The following is an 18,054-nucleotide window of genomic DNA, read 5'->3' as shown; positions in this document are numbered from 1 at the left end:
GAAGAGTAAACCACTTCTGAGTACTCTCTTCCTAGAAAACTCTGGAAAGGTTTGCCATAAGTCAGAATCAACTTGATGGCATACAGTTGTTATTATTAAGCACATATAGGCTTACAGCCATACAACAATAGATAAAAAAGACTTGAAGATCAATAGGAATTCCTGAACTTATTTTCCAACATAGTACATACTTGCCTGATGGTAGCAATACAGAAAATTTTGCAAGACGACTCATGGTCTTATGCTGTTTATTTTGAATATCTGTTAAAGTTCTTGTAGTGCAAATACCTGTCTGTTTTTTAAGTAGCTTTTCTCCTTCATCCCTTGCATTTACATGCCAAGGGCATACAAAGAAAGCAAAATCCTGTGTGGTCCTGGTTCCCCTCTATTTGGTACTGGTTCCAGTTCTGGAGGATGCTGACAAATTGGAACAAGTTCAGAGGAAGCCGACAAGGATGATCAGGGGGCTGGAATCCAATCCCTGTGAGGAAAGGCTGAAAGAACTGGGCACGTTTTAGCCTTGAAAAAAGAAGACAGAGGATTGATAGGATAACAGCTTTCAAATACTTGAAAGGCTGTCATACAGAGGAGGGGCAAGATCTATTCTTGATCATCCCAGAGTGCAGGACATGCAAGAGCGGGCTCAAGTTAAAAGAAGCTAGATTTTGGTTGAATATCAGGAAAACTTCCTACCTGTTAGAGCAGTACGACAGTGGAACCAATTCCCTTGAGAGATGGTGAGTGCTCCAACACTGGAGACATTCAAAAGAAAATTAGACAACCACCTGCCAGATACTCTTTAATTTGCATTCCTGCATTGAGTCGGGGGTTGAACCCGATGGCCGTTTAGATGGCCTTTCCATCTTCAAGATTCTATGAAAGAGAACTGCGTCTGCTCAGTGCCAATGCCCATAAACTGTAATCAGAAGTGTTCTGGTTTTCATTTTTAGCTTGCTGTAAATATGTTTCAATGCTTATTGCTTTTTGTTTGTATCTTAGAAACCAGTTTGAGTAACTTCTATTTTATACAATAATGAATACATCAGATTGGGGGTTTTAACGTCTTCTCTGTCATATACTGATCACCGCAGGTGATTTTTTCCCCCAATGCCCTATCTGTTCAATTTCTGCCTATTGCACTGATGATTAAAAAATACTGCATCCATTCAAGGAAATAAAGATGAAAACCTGTTTTACCACCTAAAGCCAGTGCAGTCCCTGCTAAATCCACCCTGAGCCCTGCCCTCTCACTGTAGTTATTTTTAGGGAAAGGGCTGTTTATATTATCCATACTTCAGCACAGTATATAAACATGAATCATGAGTCATATTGAGAGGTATGTAAACTCTTGTAGCTGACAAGGATTTCCTTCTGAAGGCAATCGTGTTTGAAACAAGAATTACAGCAACTTTCCTCAACATCTGGTGCCTCTGACATACGTACAGTGGTGCCTTGCTTAACAATTGCCTCATTAAATGACAAAACTGTTTCACAATGATATTTTTGCGATCACAAAACAATGGTCTAAATAGGGGTTTTTTGCTTTGTGATGATTGGTTCCCTGCTTCAGGAACCGATTCTTTGCAAAATGATGTTTTTTTAACAGCTGATCAGCAGTTTCAAAATGGCTGCTGGGTAATTAAAATGGCTCTCTGCTGTGTTTAGGGATGGATTCCCCACTTTACAGGCAGCGAAAATGGCCGCCCCTATGGAGAATCTTCACTGGACGGTGAGTTTTCAGCCCATTGGAACACATTGAACCGGTTTCAATGCATTTCAATGGGCTTTTTCGTTTTGCAAGACAATGTTTTCGTAAGACAGCGATTTTCGCAGAACGAATTAACATCGTCTTGCGAGGCACCACTGTACTAGGATTACAGTTCCCATAGTTCTCAGGCTGTAGGGGGTCCACCATCTCCAGAGGCCACCAGGATGAGGGCAAAGGCTTCATAGTTTAACAGAGCAAAGAGTATAAACAGTGAAGGTCATCAGCTTTGTATCCCTCAACAACTTTGGACACAGCAGGCTTTTGTTCTGTTGCTTTCTTAAGGGAACTGCGCGGTACCATGCCTTTCCCGACAGCGGATGCCAGCAAACAAGTATATTAGAGGAGGGAATGTAGGTCAGTGTTTCTGTGTGCAGAATATTCTTGGTTCAGTCCTTGCTATCTCCAGGAGAAACTGGGAAGACTCTGCAAACCAGGAGAGCAGCCGCAAATCTCCGACAAGAGCAACTGGCCTAGATGAGACAATGGCCCGAGTCATTGCAAAGCAATGTCCTACCTTCTTAGGTTCTTCTGCTTTAAATATAGCTGCAGTACATAGAATCCAATGGAAAAATAATGCCAGCATAACTCCATCGGGGTAAATTGTAGCTGTGAATTGCCATGATTGAAGAAGCAGCAAAAACATTTGCTGTTGCATTGAAAGTCACACAGCCGGTGTTCAATAGCAAATGCCTACGCTGACTCCTTAACTTGCAGCATTTCATAGCTGAGGTTTGCACCAAGGGAGACCGTCCTTGCAGTGACTGGTGTACAATCTAATATGACACAAAAGGACAAGGGGAAGAGAGGAAAGAGGAAAACAAGGGGACTCAAACTTGGTTTCTCCTGAAGATCCTCAGCCTGGTGGAATGGTCTCTTAGTAACATTTACACACTATGGCAAGACAACTCTAAGCTGGGTGGGCTCAGCAGTGAGCGCAATCCAATCTGCGGGATCGAATCTCCAAGGAGGTGCATGCAGGGTAATACCGTTCAAATAACATTGTTTTGGAAGAAAAGTGCTGGCGATATCTTCAGATTCCAAAAATTAGCTTATTACTGGAGCTAACTGGAGTTTAAGAAATGTTCAGCTGACTTGGATCGCTCAGTGGTTAGGTATATGGCTGCAGAGCCAGAGGTTGGGAGTTTGATCCCCTATTGTGTCCCCTGCAAATAAAGCCAGCCTGGGTGGCCTTGGGCAAGCTGCACAGTCCCAGGGCACCCTAGAAGAAGGGAATGGGAAACCACTTCTATTCTCTACTTGGAAAATGTTGAAAAGGGTAGCCATAAGTCAGAATGGACTTGATGGCACATGGTTATTATTATTAAGGAATGTTCAGAAAATGGTATCCAGAATTGCCCAGAGGAGAAGCTGCGTTAAGTGGGCCACTCGGAAATGGTGAATGATGCATGAAGGGACCTCACTGGTGTTCCTGGGAATCACAATAGAGGTTATTTTCCGGCGTTGCTCTTCCTGTGACATTGAGCATTTCTGGTTAGAGGAGATTTCTGCTTCTAATACTCAGGGTGGTGAAGGATCTGGGAGCAAGACACTACAGCCAGAAGGACAGAATCCTAGAATAATGGAGTTGGAAAGGGCCTAGAAGGCCATAGGGTCCAACCCCCTGCTCAAGGCAGGAAACCAAATCAAAGCAGATCTGGCAGAGGGTTGCCTCGTTTTCTCTTGCATGTACTCGCCACCCCCACCCCCCGAGGTGATGGGTTCCATTACCGTACTGCTCTAACAGTTAGGAAGTTTCTCCTGAACCTTTGCAGGCTTGATTTAGTCCATGGTGGGGTTGGGGGGGGGATTCCCCATGGTTTCTGTACAGGATCCCTTGTGCAGAAAAAAGATGCTTGCAGGATGTTTGAATTTTCTTTTCTAAGTTTGTAGTACAGCAAGTTTGGTGGAATTGCAAACAGTATAGCAGAAGATCATTGCTAGCATGCCATGACAAAGAAAGAAATAACTGAAACCATGGAAAGTTTTACATGGTCCTAAATTGAAGGAAACCAGTTTGCCATGTTTATTTGACATCCCTTTAATAAACAAACATTGTAGAAGCGTATTGTGCTGAAACTGTTAGTCCCACACCCAAGTAGAGTAGACCAAGTTTCTTTGATTTCATTGGTCTACTCTCATTAGGGTTAGCAACAGGATCCAGTTCACTTTCAACATCATGTACAAATACCAGCTGAATGTGTTGTTCTAAATCTGAAAGTTCCCCCCAAAATGTGTGTGTGTGTGTGTGTGTGTGTGTGTGTGTGTGTGTGTGTGTGTGTGTGTGTGTGTGTGTGTGTGTGTGTGTGTGTGTGTGTGTTCTGTGCCATCAGGTTGGAACTGACTTGTAGCAACCCTAATAGGTCTTTCAAGGGAAGTGAGATGTTTAAGGAATGGTTCTACCAGTTCCAAACCCCTAGTGAGTTTTCATGGCTGAGCAGGAATTCAAACCCTGTTTCCCAGAGTACTAGTCCATCTCTCTGTCCTCACACTGAGAATCCCCCAAACATAAGTAGTTGGACTGAAATATTTAATTGGGAGGAAAAAATCTGAAAATCCATTTCTGCTATGATCATAAGCTGCTTAATTTTGAATGGATGAGCCATCTAGAATGGCTGGAATGTTGCAATCAAATAATCTCAGTGGAACGTGTGTAAATGTTTTAAGACATGACGACTGAATAATGCACATTCTCAACATTATTTAGATGGGAAAGGAACTGGAAGGCACTGAACATTCTTGATAGTTTAGTTTTAGTATGGCTCAAAAGCTACGATTACTTGCTCTTCCTATAGAGAAGCTCCCGAAAAATTTTATTAGAATGTTGACTTAAATTTTGGATTGGATTGAGACAGAGGGTGGCATTTTTGTTTGTTTGCTTTGTTCTCAAGAATTTTGCAGGCCATTGGAAACAGTGGGGGAGCTTGGGAAAGTTTTTTTTAAAATGACAACTCCACGATTCCCTGTTTTAGGGACTGTAGGGAGTTGAAGTCAGAAAACATTTCCAAACTATCTCTGTGTCAGCTTCTTTGATGGATCTCCTTAAGGCAGAAGATGGCAAGATCTTTTTTTTATCCTTTTGCCTCTTTTAACACCTGAGTCCCCTTTGCAAACAAAGTGCTGACAGACCCTAGGGTCCTCTGATGCATTTAGGAGCCATGGAGGTGGCCTCACCCTTTGGAGCCCATCCTGGCCTAGTATTCCTTCCAGCACCACAGTTTGACTCTTGTTATTTTCATTCTTCAAAGAACGAATGCATTTTGTGAACCGGTTCATTTTGTGGATCTCTACGTAGATTTAGGAGAGATAAGAGAGGAATTGGCTTTCTCTCTGCCTATTGCTTCCCTTCTTCAAATCACTTTCGTACATGTGTCAGCACCAGGGGAGACGGATGTTTCTAGTTTCATAGGGACAGAGAATCCATGCAGGGTCTAATTTTGCAGGAGCTGTCCAGGGTGCTGAAGGCTATATCTGTGTCATCGTCCCCACCCCACCCAACCTTTGTTCCAGCGACTTTGGTAGCTCCTTTAAAATTGAGGCTAAAAAAAACCCGGATTGGCTTCACTGCCAGGTTGGTTGGTACTGCATTCTAACACCACCTTCGAGGCAGGATTAGATTCGGAAATCTCTGTGCTGGTCATTCCTTCCACGATAGCTCCCTGTACGCGACAACATGGGCAGAACATGCCGGGGGGGGGGGGGGAGAGAACTTGTGGCTTTCTCAACAAATGTTGTACTGACACCCAAATCATTCTGACCATTTGCCATGATGAGACTGCAGCTTGTGGGAGCTGTCGCTTAGCAGTGTTTGATGAGCTAAACAGCTTCTTAGCCTTGGTTGAGAGTTTGGTTTGTTTAAAACCATGTACCGCAGGATCATGTCTGCTTGCTAACACCCCTTTCTTCTTTCAAGTGCTTATCTCAGAGAAAGAATTCCATGATGCAGCCAGGCGGAATGACACGGCACGCATGGCAGAGCTGATCAAGCGAGGAGTGGATATCAAAGCCAAGAATAATGTAAGTGCTTATTGCCTGTGTGTTCTGGACCCTGGAACATCCTTTCTCCCTCAAATCTAAATTCTTCAGCACTGGAGCCAAGTGAAGTGTTCTGTGAAAATAAATAGATGAGGGAAGCTCCTTTACGTGAGGTTTAATTTCATGTTTGTAATTACAGAATAGAACAGCCCAGTGCTAAACTTCTGATGTCTGAGTAGTAGTTGTTGTAGTAGTTGTTGAACTACACACCCGGAAAGGGCCCTGTGGTTCATGGAATCCAGCCTCTGTCAAGGTGGCCCATTGGGGGAATTGAACTCCCAACCTCTGTCTCTGCAGCCAGAGACCTAAACCAGTAAGCTATCTAATGGGAATGATGAATCTGAAAATACCTTTAACCAAAAGCATTTCCCTCCATTTCTGACCAAGCAGCTGCCTGTAATGTGGAAAGTGGCAGGGAGCGGGCTGCAGAGAGCAGAAAATCAGCTTGAGGGCAGCTTGCTTCTGGCTGTCCCTCCCAGCTCTGACGTCAGGCCTGTTTTTCCTTCCATTTCCTCTGCTTGATCTCTCCCTTCCTTTCCAGATAGAAAGGAGCGCTCTCCATTGGGCTGCTGGAGCAGGACACGAGCAGGCGGTGCGCCTTCTTCTGGAGCATGATGCCTCCGTCAATGACGAGGACAATGTAAGCCGAGGCAGGCATGCAACGTGTGTGGCTGACCTTTTAAATATTTGGCAATTGGTACCATGAGGGAGCATCCCCTTCGGTGGATGATGTAAATGACGAGCTCAGAAATAAGACATTGCTAATGAACACATTACATGTCTCTTGCTATTTTCAGGAGGTAGACTGGGCCCTTTCCTTCTTTCATGACTGCCAAAGCTGTTTCCTGTTTGCTTGTTTGTTGCCGATCACAAAGCATTTATTTGTTGTTACACTTTGGACAAAATCCTGCTGGTCAGGATTTTGTGTCACTTTTACAGGCAAATTGTTATAAGCCAAGAAGTCCCTGTAGACGTGATTTGTGGCCAATGAGGGGCATGATTTTCCATGTGACAAACTGAGTCTGCAAATATAGCTGCTGTTTTTATGTTTTTGGCATGGATTGACTTGAGATCTGTTCTACTTTGTGGGTATTTTGTGGTTGTGGCATGCTGCATGTGTGAGGGTTGCTCCCAGTTATTTTCTGAATAGAATCCAAAATGAGGCACATGTCTTCAAAGGCCCTCTTGTGGCTTCTTTCACAGGCCGAAAAGAGGCAAGTCATATGTGTGGGGAAGGCCTTCTTGGTGGTGGCACCCCACTTGTGTACTCACTACTTTGTACTCATGACTCTAAACGGTATCCATTTAGAGCCAATGACTTTCTCGCACATGCCCAAGTTTTCAAATCTAGGGTACAAATGTCCTTATGCTGTTAAAATAAGTACAGTGGTGCCTCACTTAACGATTACCTTGTTAAATGACAAAATCGCTTGATGATGAGGTTTTTGCGATCGCAAAACGATGTTCTAATAGGAAAAATTCACTTCACATTGATTGGTTCCCTGCTTCGGGAACAGATTTTTTGCTAGACGATGATCTAAAAACAGCTGATTGTCGGGTTCCAAAATGGCTCCCCGCTGTTTTTAGGACGGATTCCTCACTATACAGGCACCGGAAAATGGCCGCCCTATGGAGGATCTTTACTTTATGATGAAGTATTTAGCCCATTGGAATGTATTAACCAGTTTTTAATGCATTTCAATAGGTTTTTCTCCCCTGCTTGACAACGATTTTGCTCTACAGTGATTTCGCTGGAATGGATTAATGTCGTCAAGTGAGGCACCACTGTAGTCCATTTCTGTGTGTTAATCCATTTCTACAACAACAGCAACACAACAAAACAAACTAAAAGCAAAAGTATTGTGAGGTTTATCTCAGTGTGAGCGTTCATGGATTTCAGTTCAGTTCCTAAGATGCTGGCATTAATAACACAGGTAGTGAACATTCAGTGTGAGCTGCCAGGATGCTGATGTTATCAACACCTTGAAAGTTCCTTCCTGTTAATTATAGGATTGTCACCGTGGAAATCAAAACCAGGTATCAATATGCATTTGTCCTTCAACTTAGTCCCATACCAACACTTTTTAACCCATGGTTAAGCCTCTATCACCATGCTCACTATAAACCTATGGTCCACATGTTGCAAGAGTGTCTTGAAGAAATGGATGGCAATTCATGAAAACTCTCACAGAAATTAGTTTTTTTAAATCTCTGAGCTACCACAATTTTTGTTGCTGTTTGGTTTCACTTGGATTTGGTTTAGTTGTCTTAATGATGTTTCCCCTGCTGTCCTATGCTTGCCTTTGTTCTCACTGGTGTTATTTTTATTGCTTTAGTGCTGCAAGGAAATAGGTATGTTGAAGGGTGGTTTATGCATTCATAAACATGTATGGATAAGTAAGTGAGGAGGTAGACCCAAAGTTGCAACTGTCTTTAGAGAATAATAATAATTTCCCATGCCAAGTCAATTATGACTTATGGCAACCCAACTTATGACAGAGAAGACTTAGAAGTCATTCACCCTTCCCTTCTTCTGGGGGCGCCCTGGGACTGTGCAGCTTGCCAAAGGCCACCTAGGCTGGCTCTATTCATAGGCTTTGCAGTGGGGAATCGGACCTAAACCACTGAGCTATCCAGCCAGCCGTGTTTCTCAAGAATGCTCCCCTTATTATAGGCAAAGAGGTAACTGGAATTGCACTAACTGGAAATTTATTCCAGAAACAAGGTGATATTTCTTCTCTCTCTTTCTCTCTCTCTGACCACCCAGTTTGGTATGAATGCACTCCTCTTATCAGCTTGGTTTGGCCACCTGCGTATTCTTCAGATCCTTGTCAATGCTGGTGCCAAAATCCACTGTGTAAACAAGGTGAGGCCAATTTATACAGACTTTTCAGCTTTACCGGTTCAATGACAGCCGAGGCATGACGGGGACAGCTGAACATCATAAACTCTATGAATAGTCCTGTTTGTCTTTGTGTATATGTAGCTTTTTTTATGTAAGCTGGGCTGATACGAGGCTCCCTTTTGTGAGGGCTTGATTTTTAGTCCTCCTTTAGCTTCAACAAAATCAGGAGGCTTCTTTAGTTTTGAAACAGGGGAAAGGTTTATTGGAGTGTTTAACAAGAAGCCAGTGTCTATAAAGTCATTCCATAACTTTTCACTTGTTGCCAATGGGTCAGACAGGGGTAGCTGAGCATCGTTCAAAAGGGGGTTGGTTTTGGTAGTGTTCCATGGCCCCGGCCAGTCTGCCATGGCATCACCTTTTAGAACCTCCTGGACCACTCCTTCCAATAAGGGATCGTCCTCGTCCTGTGTTTGGTCGTTCCACCAGCATCTCTGGCTGGGGTGAATGTCAACCAGGGTCCTCCCGGCACTCTCTCCTCCTCATCTCGTCCACCCTCCATGCCAACCTTTCTCTCCTCTCTCTCTCTCAATAGGAAGGGTCTGGGGGGGAATTTCTCTCCTCTGATGGTAGTTGGCCTCTTCTGGGTCTTGCATCCAGACCCACTCCCAACCTGGAGGCAACTGGCTGTCTCTCCCCTTTATCTCCACTGTCCCTGCCTCTATCTCCACCTCTTTCTTTTTTTCCTTTCCTGCCAATTCCGTCGGGATGGGTCCCTCAACCGTTAACCCGTGCAACTCCCTCTCCCAAGTCCCGGGTGTCAGTACCCTGTTGTTCTCTTTTCCAGGGAGCTGGTGGGGGCGAGGTCTGAATCTCCCTTTCCACTGTCTGGTGGAGGGATGGCACTCCAGCGAGAGATCCTTTGCTCTCGCCCCCAGTCTCACACTTTTGTGTTAGGATTATTTGTTACTAATATTTGCAGAGTGTGGTAGCCTAGTGCTGAGTTTGCGACTAATAAACACTCATAATCCCTGTGGGGGGAAAATACACTATCTAAAGAAACCTGTTTAGTGATAGAGTAAGAGGTGAAGATCCCTAAACTTCTTTATTCAAGTTCTACTGCCCACATAGGAGGGTCTGATGCTTTCTCGACACCCAGATTCCTGTAGCAACATGTATGTCAACTTGTTCGTACTTGCTGAGTCTGCTGGCAACTATCATAGAGAAGCAATTTGCTCCCACCTCTTTCCAGTTAGGAGAAAGAAGAAAATTGGAGGTGACCTCAAAGGCAGAACGAAGAATCTGACTAGCCATCTGTAAATAGATATAAAGGAGATAGAATGGGGGAAATGCCATCTCTTTGCCGATTTTCTCTCTCTCTCTCTCTCTCTCTCTCTCTCTCGTTTATTTGGTACATGTGTTGCTTCTTCATTTGCAACACTCTGAAAACTTTCTAAAACAATTTGAAATATTGTCTTGATTTGGTGTGGTAAAAAGAACAGAAGAAGCAGACTTGAAACATAAGAGGTACAGAGAGAAGACAACCCGCCTGCCCTCTCCTCTCCAATAAATGTTCATCCATGCTCAGGTCAAAGGCCTGACGGGTCCCAAACTGGAAAGCTGAAGAAGCAAAGAAGCCACTCCCCATTGGCTTGGCATGGGCAAAATCACCTGGGAGACGCCACTGAAGAAGGAAGTGGCCATCCATGTAGCCACAGGAATCTGGGCATTGAGAGAGAGCATCAGACCCTCCTATGTGGGCAGGCCGTGTTTATTCATGGGGTGAGCCTTTAATCCTTAGCAGGAGACCATAGACAGCTGAGAAGACACACCTCCGTATATGCCTTCATAATGAGTAACACAAGAGATACAAGATACATAAAATGAGGGTTATAAAAGATAAGGATGCAACAAAAGGACTTCCTTCTTGAGGGGATTGTCTGCACTCGGATTGATGTGATGATTGAGAAAGACGGGGGAAAGTTCACAGTCGTGAAGGCAGAAGAGCACAGCGGAATTTGCTGGAAAGGATGATCAATACCTTGCCTGCCACCTGCATTTCTATAATCCCTGTCTTGGACTTTGCCAATGTTTTTCTCCCTTCATTCATTTGCCCTTTTTAACAGGAATTATAATGTTGTTATCCGCTGCCATCTAATTAATTAAGTTTAAAAGCTCTTGAGCTAGTTGAATGAGAAAACCAGATCAACAGGGAAAAGGGTTTTAAAAGAAGGGAAATAAAATACAATTGGAAATTGTCCAGACTCATTATCTTGATGACTTTTCAGAAAAATTAATGTTCTTCATTCCCACACTTTTCCTCTTCTAATGGGCATCAAAGCCTATTATTCAGTTTGTTCTCTTATGGGACGTCAAGTCAGAACCAACTTATAGAAACCCTAATAGAGGTTTCATGTTGGATGTTTTATGAATGGCTTTACCAGTTCTGCTCCCTCAGTGGGTTTTCATGGTTGAGCAGGGATTTGAACCCAGGCCTCCTGAGTCCAAGTCCATCACTCTATCTGCTACACCACACCAAGTATCATTACAGTTGGGTCTTGACTTGAGAACTTAATCCGTATTGGAAGGCAGTTCTCAAGTCAAAAAGTTCTCAGGTCAAATCTGCATTTCCCATAGGAATGCATTGAAAACCATTTGATCCATATCTGCTCTTTTCCGTCCATAGAAACTAATGGGAAGCTGCTATTCTGCCTTCGACCACTAGAGGGGGATATTTTGCTTCTTTTTTTCTTAGGTCAAGAAAGGTTCAGGGAAGGCAGGGAAAATACAGTCCAGGCAGTACCAGGCAGTCCGAAGACTGTCTCCCAATCCACTCTCTAAACGCTGGGAGGAGTGAGGAAGCAGACAGGCAGCCTTTTCACTGGCCAACAGTTAACTGAAAGTTCACATTTTGCACTTTCCCTGCCTCCCACGTGGGTTTTTTTCAGTTCTTAACTCAAATCTAAGTATGTAAGTCAAGTCAATATTTTCCTATGAGAGTGGTTCTTAAGTCAAAATGTTCTTAACTCAAGCCGTTCTTAAGTCAAGACCCCACTGTATTCAGCGAGGCTGCCTTTTAACAACAGCAAAAGCTGACAGTCCTTTTTAAGTAAACCAGAACGGGCAGATGGAGGATCACAAGTTACTGGTACATGTCTGTGTGATTTGTAATACATCTGACAAAATCTCTTGACTCCCAGTTGTTGGACTATGTGTTTTTTTGTTGTTGTTGCTATAGTCAACTATAGCAAGAAAAAAAATGGCCACACGCATGCACATACCCTCCATTCATTCATTGTACGCTCCATTCATTTTTTTGACCTAGCAGTAAGAACAAGTTCCTGGGCTCAGAATTTTAAATTCTAAGTAGATAGAAGACCAAAGGTGAGACGAGAGACAAGAGTCAAGTTTATTTGGATAGCCCTAGACATTCCAAAAGAAATGCAAATAATATAAAATAATTAAATACATTGCTTAACTAAAGGTCATCTAAAATCAACATTCTAACAAGCACAATTCAGTCAAGTTTAAAGAACGCTTGATTGTCCTCACTATAAAAATTTCCTTCTTAAAACTGTTGCTCTAAGCAGGGTACCTTTTCAGAAATATATGCTACACTATCTCCCAGTAAAATCTTTATCAGAGATGCATCAGATCTACTGAGTGCAAGACCTACCTCTTTGAACAGAAGTTACTCTTAAGTCCTTATAAATTGGGCAAACAAGTAAGTTGTGAATTAAGTCTTCACCGGCTTAAGTTTGTCATGGACAAACTTCCCACAACCACTGCAGAACTCGTAGACTGGCGTTGTAGAGCATTCCTCCATTCAAATGTTGCTATATCGATTAAATACTCTGGATAAGGAATTTGGATCGGTAATTTAGCGTATAAGACCAAAGGTGAATTGTCTTCTTTCATGAGAACGAAACAACGCTAAATGCTGTAGACGGGACGTACCTTTATTAAGACCAGCTAAAAGGCTGGGGGAAATGAGCAACCTTTCAAGATCTGAAAAAGAGCTATGAAGAATTTGGAAGGTTTGCTCCTCTTGTGGGATTTTAATTGGCCCTAATAGAGTGCCTGTCTTTGATCCAGGACATTGGTTTTCTGAATCTTGACGTAGAGGCAGAGGGTTTTATTTCCCATAAACCTGAAACCTTCCCACCCATCACAGTTCTTCCACAAATCATTGTGTTGTCTGGTGAGGAGAAAGTAGGAAGCAGGAGCTTATTTTGACTCTGGAAAAAACAAACCAGCAACCCACAGTTATTCGGCTTTCTCCTCAGAACTTGAACCCCGTTCCTCTCCTTTTACAGAATGGCCGCAACCTGCTTCATTGTGCAGCCCAAAGAGGTCATCTCAAGGTCATTGAGTTCATCTTGGAAGACCTGGAGGATGTGCGGCTGGATAAGAAAGATAAGGTGGGCAAACTTGAGACCAAAATGAGTCAAGAAGCGTACTGAGGAGATGAGTAATGGCTGAGAGAATTCCCTTAAAAGACAACACATATAGTTTCCCCCTGTAATGCACAATAGTGGTGCAGGGCTGAATGTAGACACTCTTATATCACAGAGAGCAACACTAAGGCCCAACCAGCCAGGCATATGCTGTTGCCGAGTTTTGAATTTCTGGTGAAATTCCTTTTGAGCTATACAGTGGAGTATAGAGACTCCCAGAGCAGAATAGCTACACGTTCCCCGGGTAGCCCACCCCTTTCTCATTAACTGGCACTCAGAGTCATGACAATCCACTTTGAGACATTTATAGAAGAAATAGCAAAAAGATTTCGTTACTTAGAAATGTGATCAGATTAACAACAAACTAACAGACTGCGGATTTCAACAAACTAAAGAGGGGGGGAAAGAAACGCTCAGCAGAGGGGGGGAAGGAGCTGTTTGATTTCAAAACTGGGAGGGAACAATTGATTAGTGCTAGACAGACTGACGGTCATCCCAGCCCAGAAGAAGTCCTTCCGGATCACTCAAACCACAGGCGCCATGCAAGGTTATAAAAACTCCAAATTATGCTGTACTCCACTTGAAAGCCTGCCCAAGGAGATCCATGATATGTCCTCCAGGCTGGTTTCCCTTCCCCCTGGCCTGAATAGGCTCATTAGAAGGACAAAGGACTGGGGGTGAGGGATAATCCCACTTCTGCAGTCCTTCTCCACCCACTGTCATGGGTTGTTAATGGTTGTTAACAGTGGTCTTTTCTAGTTTGTGTAGTCCTAATCTTTCCGGGGATGGATGAAAGGGCCATTGCCCCTCCTCAGGACCACAATCAGCAGTGTTCCTTCATTTGAAGAACAAAGGATAATCATTTGCTGACCATAATGTACTCATTTTGGACCGAGAAGATCAGTGGTTTGAGAGAGGGGTCAGGGAGGCATACAGAAAATCCCTCACTCAAAAGGGGTGGAGGCCTTAGATATCATCTCCTAATTATCATGGTGCCCTTTCCCCATCCCCAGAAAGATTAGGACCACACACACCGGAAAGACCAGAATCTGGGAGTTGTCGCTCTGAAAGGGAACTTGTTGAAGTTCGATCGTCATCTACATTACACATTATTCTTCACCAGATGAGTGTGAATTTCTCACCTACTCTGGTTGGATCTCAGCGAAGCCAGGAGTACGTCGGTGCGCAACTGTCTTCCGTCCAACTCTGTCAAAATGAAATAATGTTGATGTTTTGTCTGACAGCTGCCACCTTGTTGGCACAAAACTAAAGGTTCAACATCATCAGTAATCACAGTGCATTTTGCCCCCTCTTCCCTTCCCTCCCTCCAATATTGTGTCCTTGCAAAGATGAATCGAACTGCGTTTCATTTAGCTGCAGAGAACGGTCAGCTAGGAGTGGTGGAGTTTCTGCTCGGTTCAGGTTGTACTCGCAACATCAGAGACAAGGTAAATGAAGGGCTAAGAATTTTATTGCCTACTGATTGCATTTTACTCCTGTTTTTCCGTTTAAAAGCAATTGAGGAAGCATTGACATTAAGCTTACAAACAAAGAAGGCTATAAAAATATTCCATCTTTATGCTGGCAGCATGCGGTGGAATGCTGAGTTTTGGTTGTTAGCGATGTGTGCAGTAACATTTTTCATATTTCTTTCGTTTCAGGTTCTTAGGGAGGGCCTCTTTCATTTCCTTCATGCTCATAATTCTGTATGCTTTTGTTTTATATGGAAGGGTCAAACCTCTTTTGAGTTCTTTGTCTCCTATTTCCCCATTTATGTTTTTTTGGCACTCCAAAAGACACATTTGAAAATACTTTTTTAAAAAAAAGCACAGGCAAGGCAACAGAGAACCAATCCACTTGAAAAGCAGGCAACGGTGCATGAGGAAGAAAAATCATCATCAGATCTATGCCAAAAAAACTAATCTACCAACCAAGTTAAAATACAACCATTTAAAAAGAGAATATGACTTCATAACCATCCAGCCAATACAACAGAGAGTTGGGCAGCCCAGCAGATAAAAAGCAGCCAGAAAGCCAGCCAGCCACTTGATGCTTCAAACACAGACATTTATTAACCAAAGCAACCAACAACACAGGACCAAGAACAACAAGGGAGAAATGTCCATACAACCCAATGGCACACTAGAAAAGTCACATAATTCACCCCTCTGGCCCAGACAGCCCCAAGAAGCAAACAATACACCTCCCAGGGAAAAAAAACAAAAATATACCCCTTTAACAGAGTAAGTATACAGTACAGTGGTGCCCCGCTGGACGGTTACCCCACTCCATGATGAATCCGCTTAATGATGTTTAGATGGGGGAATTTTGCTTAACGTTGAGCGGTTCCTTGCTTTGGGAACCAATTTTTCTCTTAACAACGATCAGAAAACAGCTGATCGTCGGGTTTCAAAATGGCCACCAGCTGTACAAAATGGCTCCCCGCTGTGTTAGGGATGGATTCTTCGAAAGACAGGGAGCAGAAAATGGCCGCCCTATGGAGGATCTTCGCTGGATGCTGAGGTATTTCGCACATTGGAACACATTGAACGGTTTTCAATGCATTCCTATAGGTTTTTTTATTTTGCTTGACAATGATTTCACTCTACAGCGAATTCGCTGGAACGGATTAACGTCGTCAAGCGAGGCACCACTGTATATCAAATAAATAATAATTTTCAGAAATCAGTGAAAGAGTCAAAGGGGAAAGATAGCAAAATAGAAAGACAGACACACTTACTCTCTTAAAAGCCATGAAATTCAAGAAAGGAAACAAAGGCAAAGAATACAATCGAAGCTCCCCAGCCAAAACCCCTAAAGTATGGGGAGATTTCTCTCAACACCATCACTTGATAGCTAGTTTTTCCTTCCCTTGAGGCCAGCAAGCAGCCCGTCTAGATTAAAAATAACCCAGTAAAGCAAAGAACCAAAAAGAAATGAACAAACCAAAAAGGGGGGGGGGCAAAAGAAATATAAGGAGGGGATCTAAACAATAATCCCAAGGAAGGTTGCCTGACAGCAACACAAATAAGGTAAAGAAATGGAGTAGTACACCCAAGAATCAAGGGAAAAAGCTAAAAAGTGGGCAGGGAAAGGATCTAAGATGGAAGCAGGCAGGCAGCAATCCAATATAGAAGGCACCCGGAGCTCAAAACACAGCAATCCGACCCACCAAGAATGACTGGAGAAAAAAATATTCTTCACTGGCTGCTAGACCCCTCTACAGGTTTAAAATTCCCACTCCCCCCAGTGATAGTCCTTCTGCTGACACTATTGTATGAAAAATCTCTTAGGCAATTTGACAAAGGGTGAAAGAAAGGTTACATGAAAGGAATATGAAGCACAAAATGTTTGTGTACCCCTTTTTGTAAACACAAATCATTCATTTTTTAAAGAGTCTCTCTTTTGGCAATTGAGAAAAGAACACAAATTACATGAAAGAACCTCTTTTGTGTTTCGAGTCTTTTGTTAAAAGACACAAAGCTCATCCTTAATATCTATTTAAACTGGAGTAGCAGTCCCAGAAACTCATAATTACAGTGGTGCCTCGCTTAACGTTTGCTTCGTTTAACGTTTTTTTCGCTTAACGTTTATTTTTTCAGAGGCAGATTGTGCTTCGTATAACGTTTTTCCCTATGGGCGATTTTCGCATAGCGTTTTTGGGACCATGCTTCGCTTAACGTTTTTGGTTTTAGGTCCCCTGCTTCGCTTAACGTTTTTTTTGTTTTCAATTTAAAAAGTGTCTTAGAAGGGTCCAAAACGGTTCTAAATGCTTGGATTCGTTAGAGGACCCCTTAAGTCATGTGCAAACCTGATTTGGCTTTGATCTGACGTTTCGTTAATTTTTTGTGAATTTTTGTTTTTTGGCCCATAGGAACCAATGGACCTGTCAAAATCTGACAGCTCCATGCTTTCCTATGGGGGAGAAAACAATTTACAAAAAATTAACGAAAGTTCAGATCAAAGCCAAATCAGGTTTGCACACAACTTAGGGGGTCCTCTAACGAACCCAAGAATTTAGAACAGTTGCTGAGTCTTCATTAATTTTTTGTGAATTTTTTCTTCCCCCATAGGAAATAATGGAGCTGTCAGATTTTGACAGCTGTCAAAAGTTGGGGGAAAAAAAATCACCATTAATTAACGAAAAGTCAGATCAAAGCCAAATTAACTTTTGCATCCGTTTTAGAGGGTGCAGAAGCTAATCCAAGCATTTAAAACCATTTTGGACCCTTTTATGACACACTTAATTTTGCAAAAATTGACTTCGCAAAGCCATTGAAACCTATTGAGTCAGCTACAATACATTCCAATGGAGGATACATTGTATCGTTTAACGATGTTTCCTATGGGTTTTTTCGCTTAAGGACGGCAATCCGTGCCTATTGGAACAGATTAACCGGTTTCCAATGCATCTCTATGGGAAATGGTGTTTCGCATAAAGTTTTTTTCGCATAAGGTTTTTTTTTTTTGAACCAATTAAAAACGTTATGCGAGGCACCACTGTACATAGAAGTATAATACAGATATACATGGTTTCAGGAAAGCCATTAAGGGATAGTGCAAGAGGAAAGAAACCTAAACTTGCCTACAGAGTCACTAATGTGGGTTCCTATGCATGGGGTGTGATAGTAGACATCATGGAGAAGAGGACTCATTGTGTAACTAACCTCTCTCTAACGAAGAACTATACTGACTTAAGACAAGATGGAGGATGTTTTGTTTTGTTTCATTATTCTGTGGCAACTGGAGATGAGAGTTCTTTCTGGCTAGGAAGGAAGCACCCTTGTTTAAGCAACAGATAGGCCAGGCTGGTCCTCCCCTTTGCCACATCACAAACAAAGAGAACAAAAAGGGTGCTAATATTTGCAAAATTCCATTTGCTAATTTCTTTCTTAGATATGCATAATCGGAAACCATTTCCCCACATTGTTTGTGATATGTATTTGATTCTACCT

The 18,054-nt window shown here is 42.8% G+C and overlaps 1 protein-coding gene across 2 annotated transcripts in view; it reads left to right on the top strand.

Moving 5' to 3' along the window:
• ANKDD1A (ankyrin repeat and death domain containing 1A) overlaps positions 1–18,054 on the top strand; it is a 42,633-nt gene that overhangs the window by 5,852 nt on the left and 18,727 nt on the right. Inside the window, exons 2-6 of one of the 2 annotated variants that reach the window (XM_072982180.2) lie at positions 5,679–5,782; positions 6,342–6,440; positions 8,568–8,666; positions 12,959–13,063; positions 14,449–14,547. In XM_072982180.2, the coding sequence (XP_072838281.2) occupies positions 5,679–5,782; positions 6,342–6,440; positions 8,568–8,666; positions 12,959–13,063; positions 14,449–14,547 (506 nt within the window). The remainder of the gene's footprint in view (positions 1–5,678; positions 5,783–6,341; positions 6,441–8,567; positions 8,667–12,958; positions 13,064–14,448; positions 14,548–18,054) is intronic. The other variant, XM_078380900.1, reaches the window with a different exon arrangement.

The sequence above is a fragment of the Pogona vitticeps genome, chromosome 12 (assembly GCF_051106095.1).
Source record: "Pogona vitticeps strain Pit_001003342236 chromosome 12, PviZW2.1, whole genome shotgun sequence".
NCBI classification, from domain to species: Eukaryota; Metazoa; Chordata; class Lepidosauria; order Squamata; family Agamidae; genus Pogona; species Pogona vitticeps.
The sequence above is the reverse complement of the archived record's forward strand: the minus strand, read 5'-3'. Positions and strand labels throughout refer to the sequence as shown.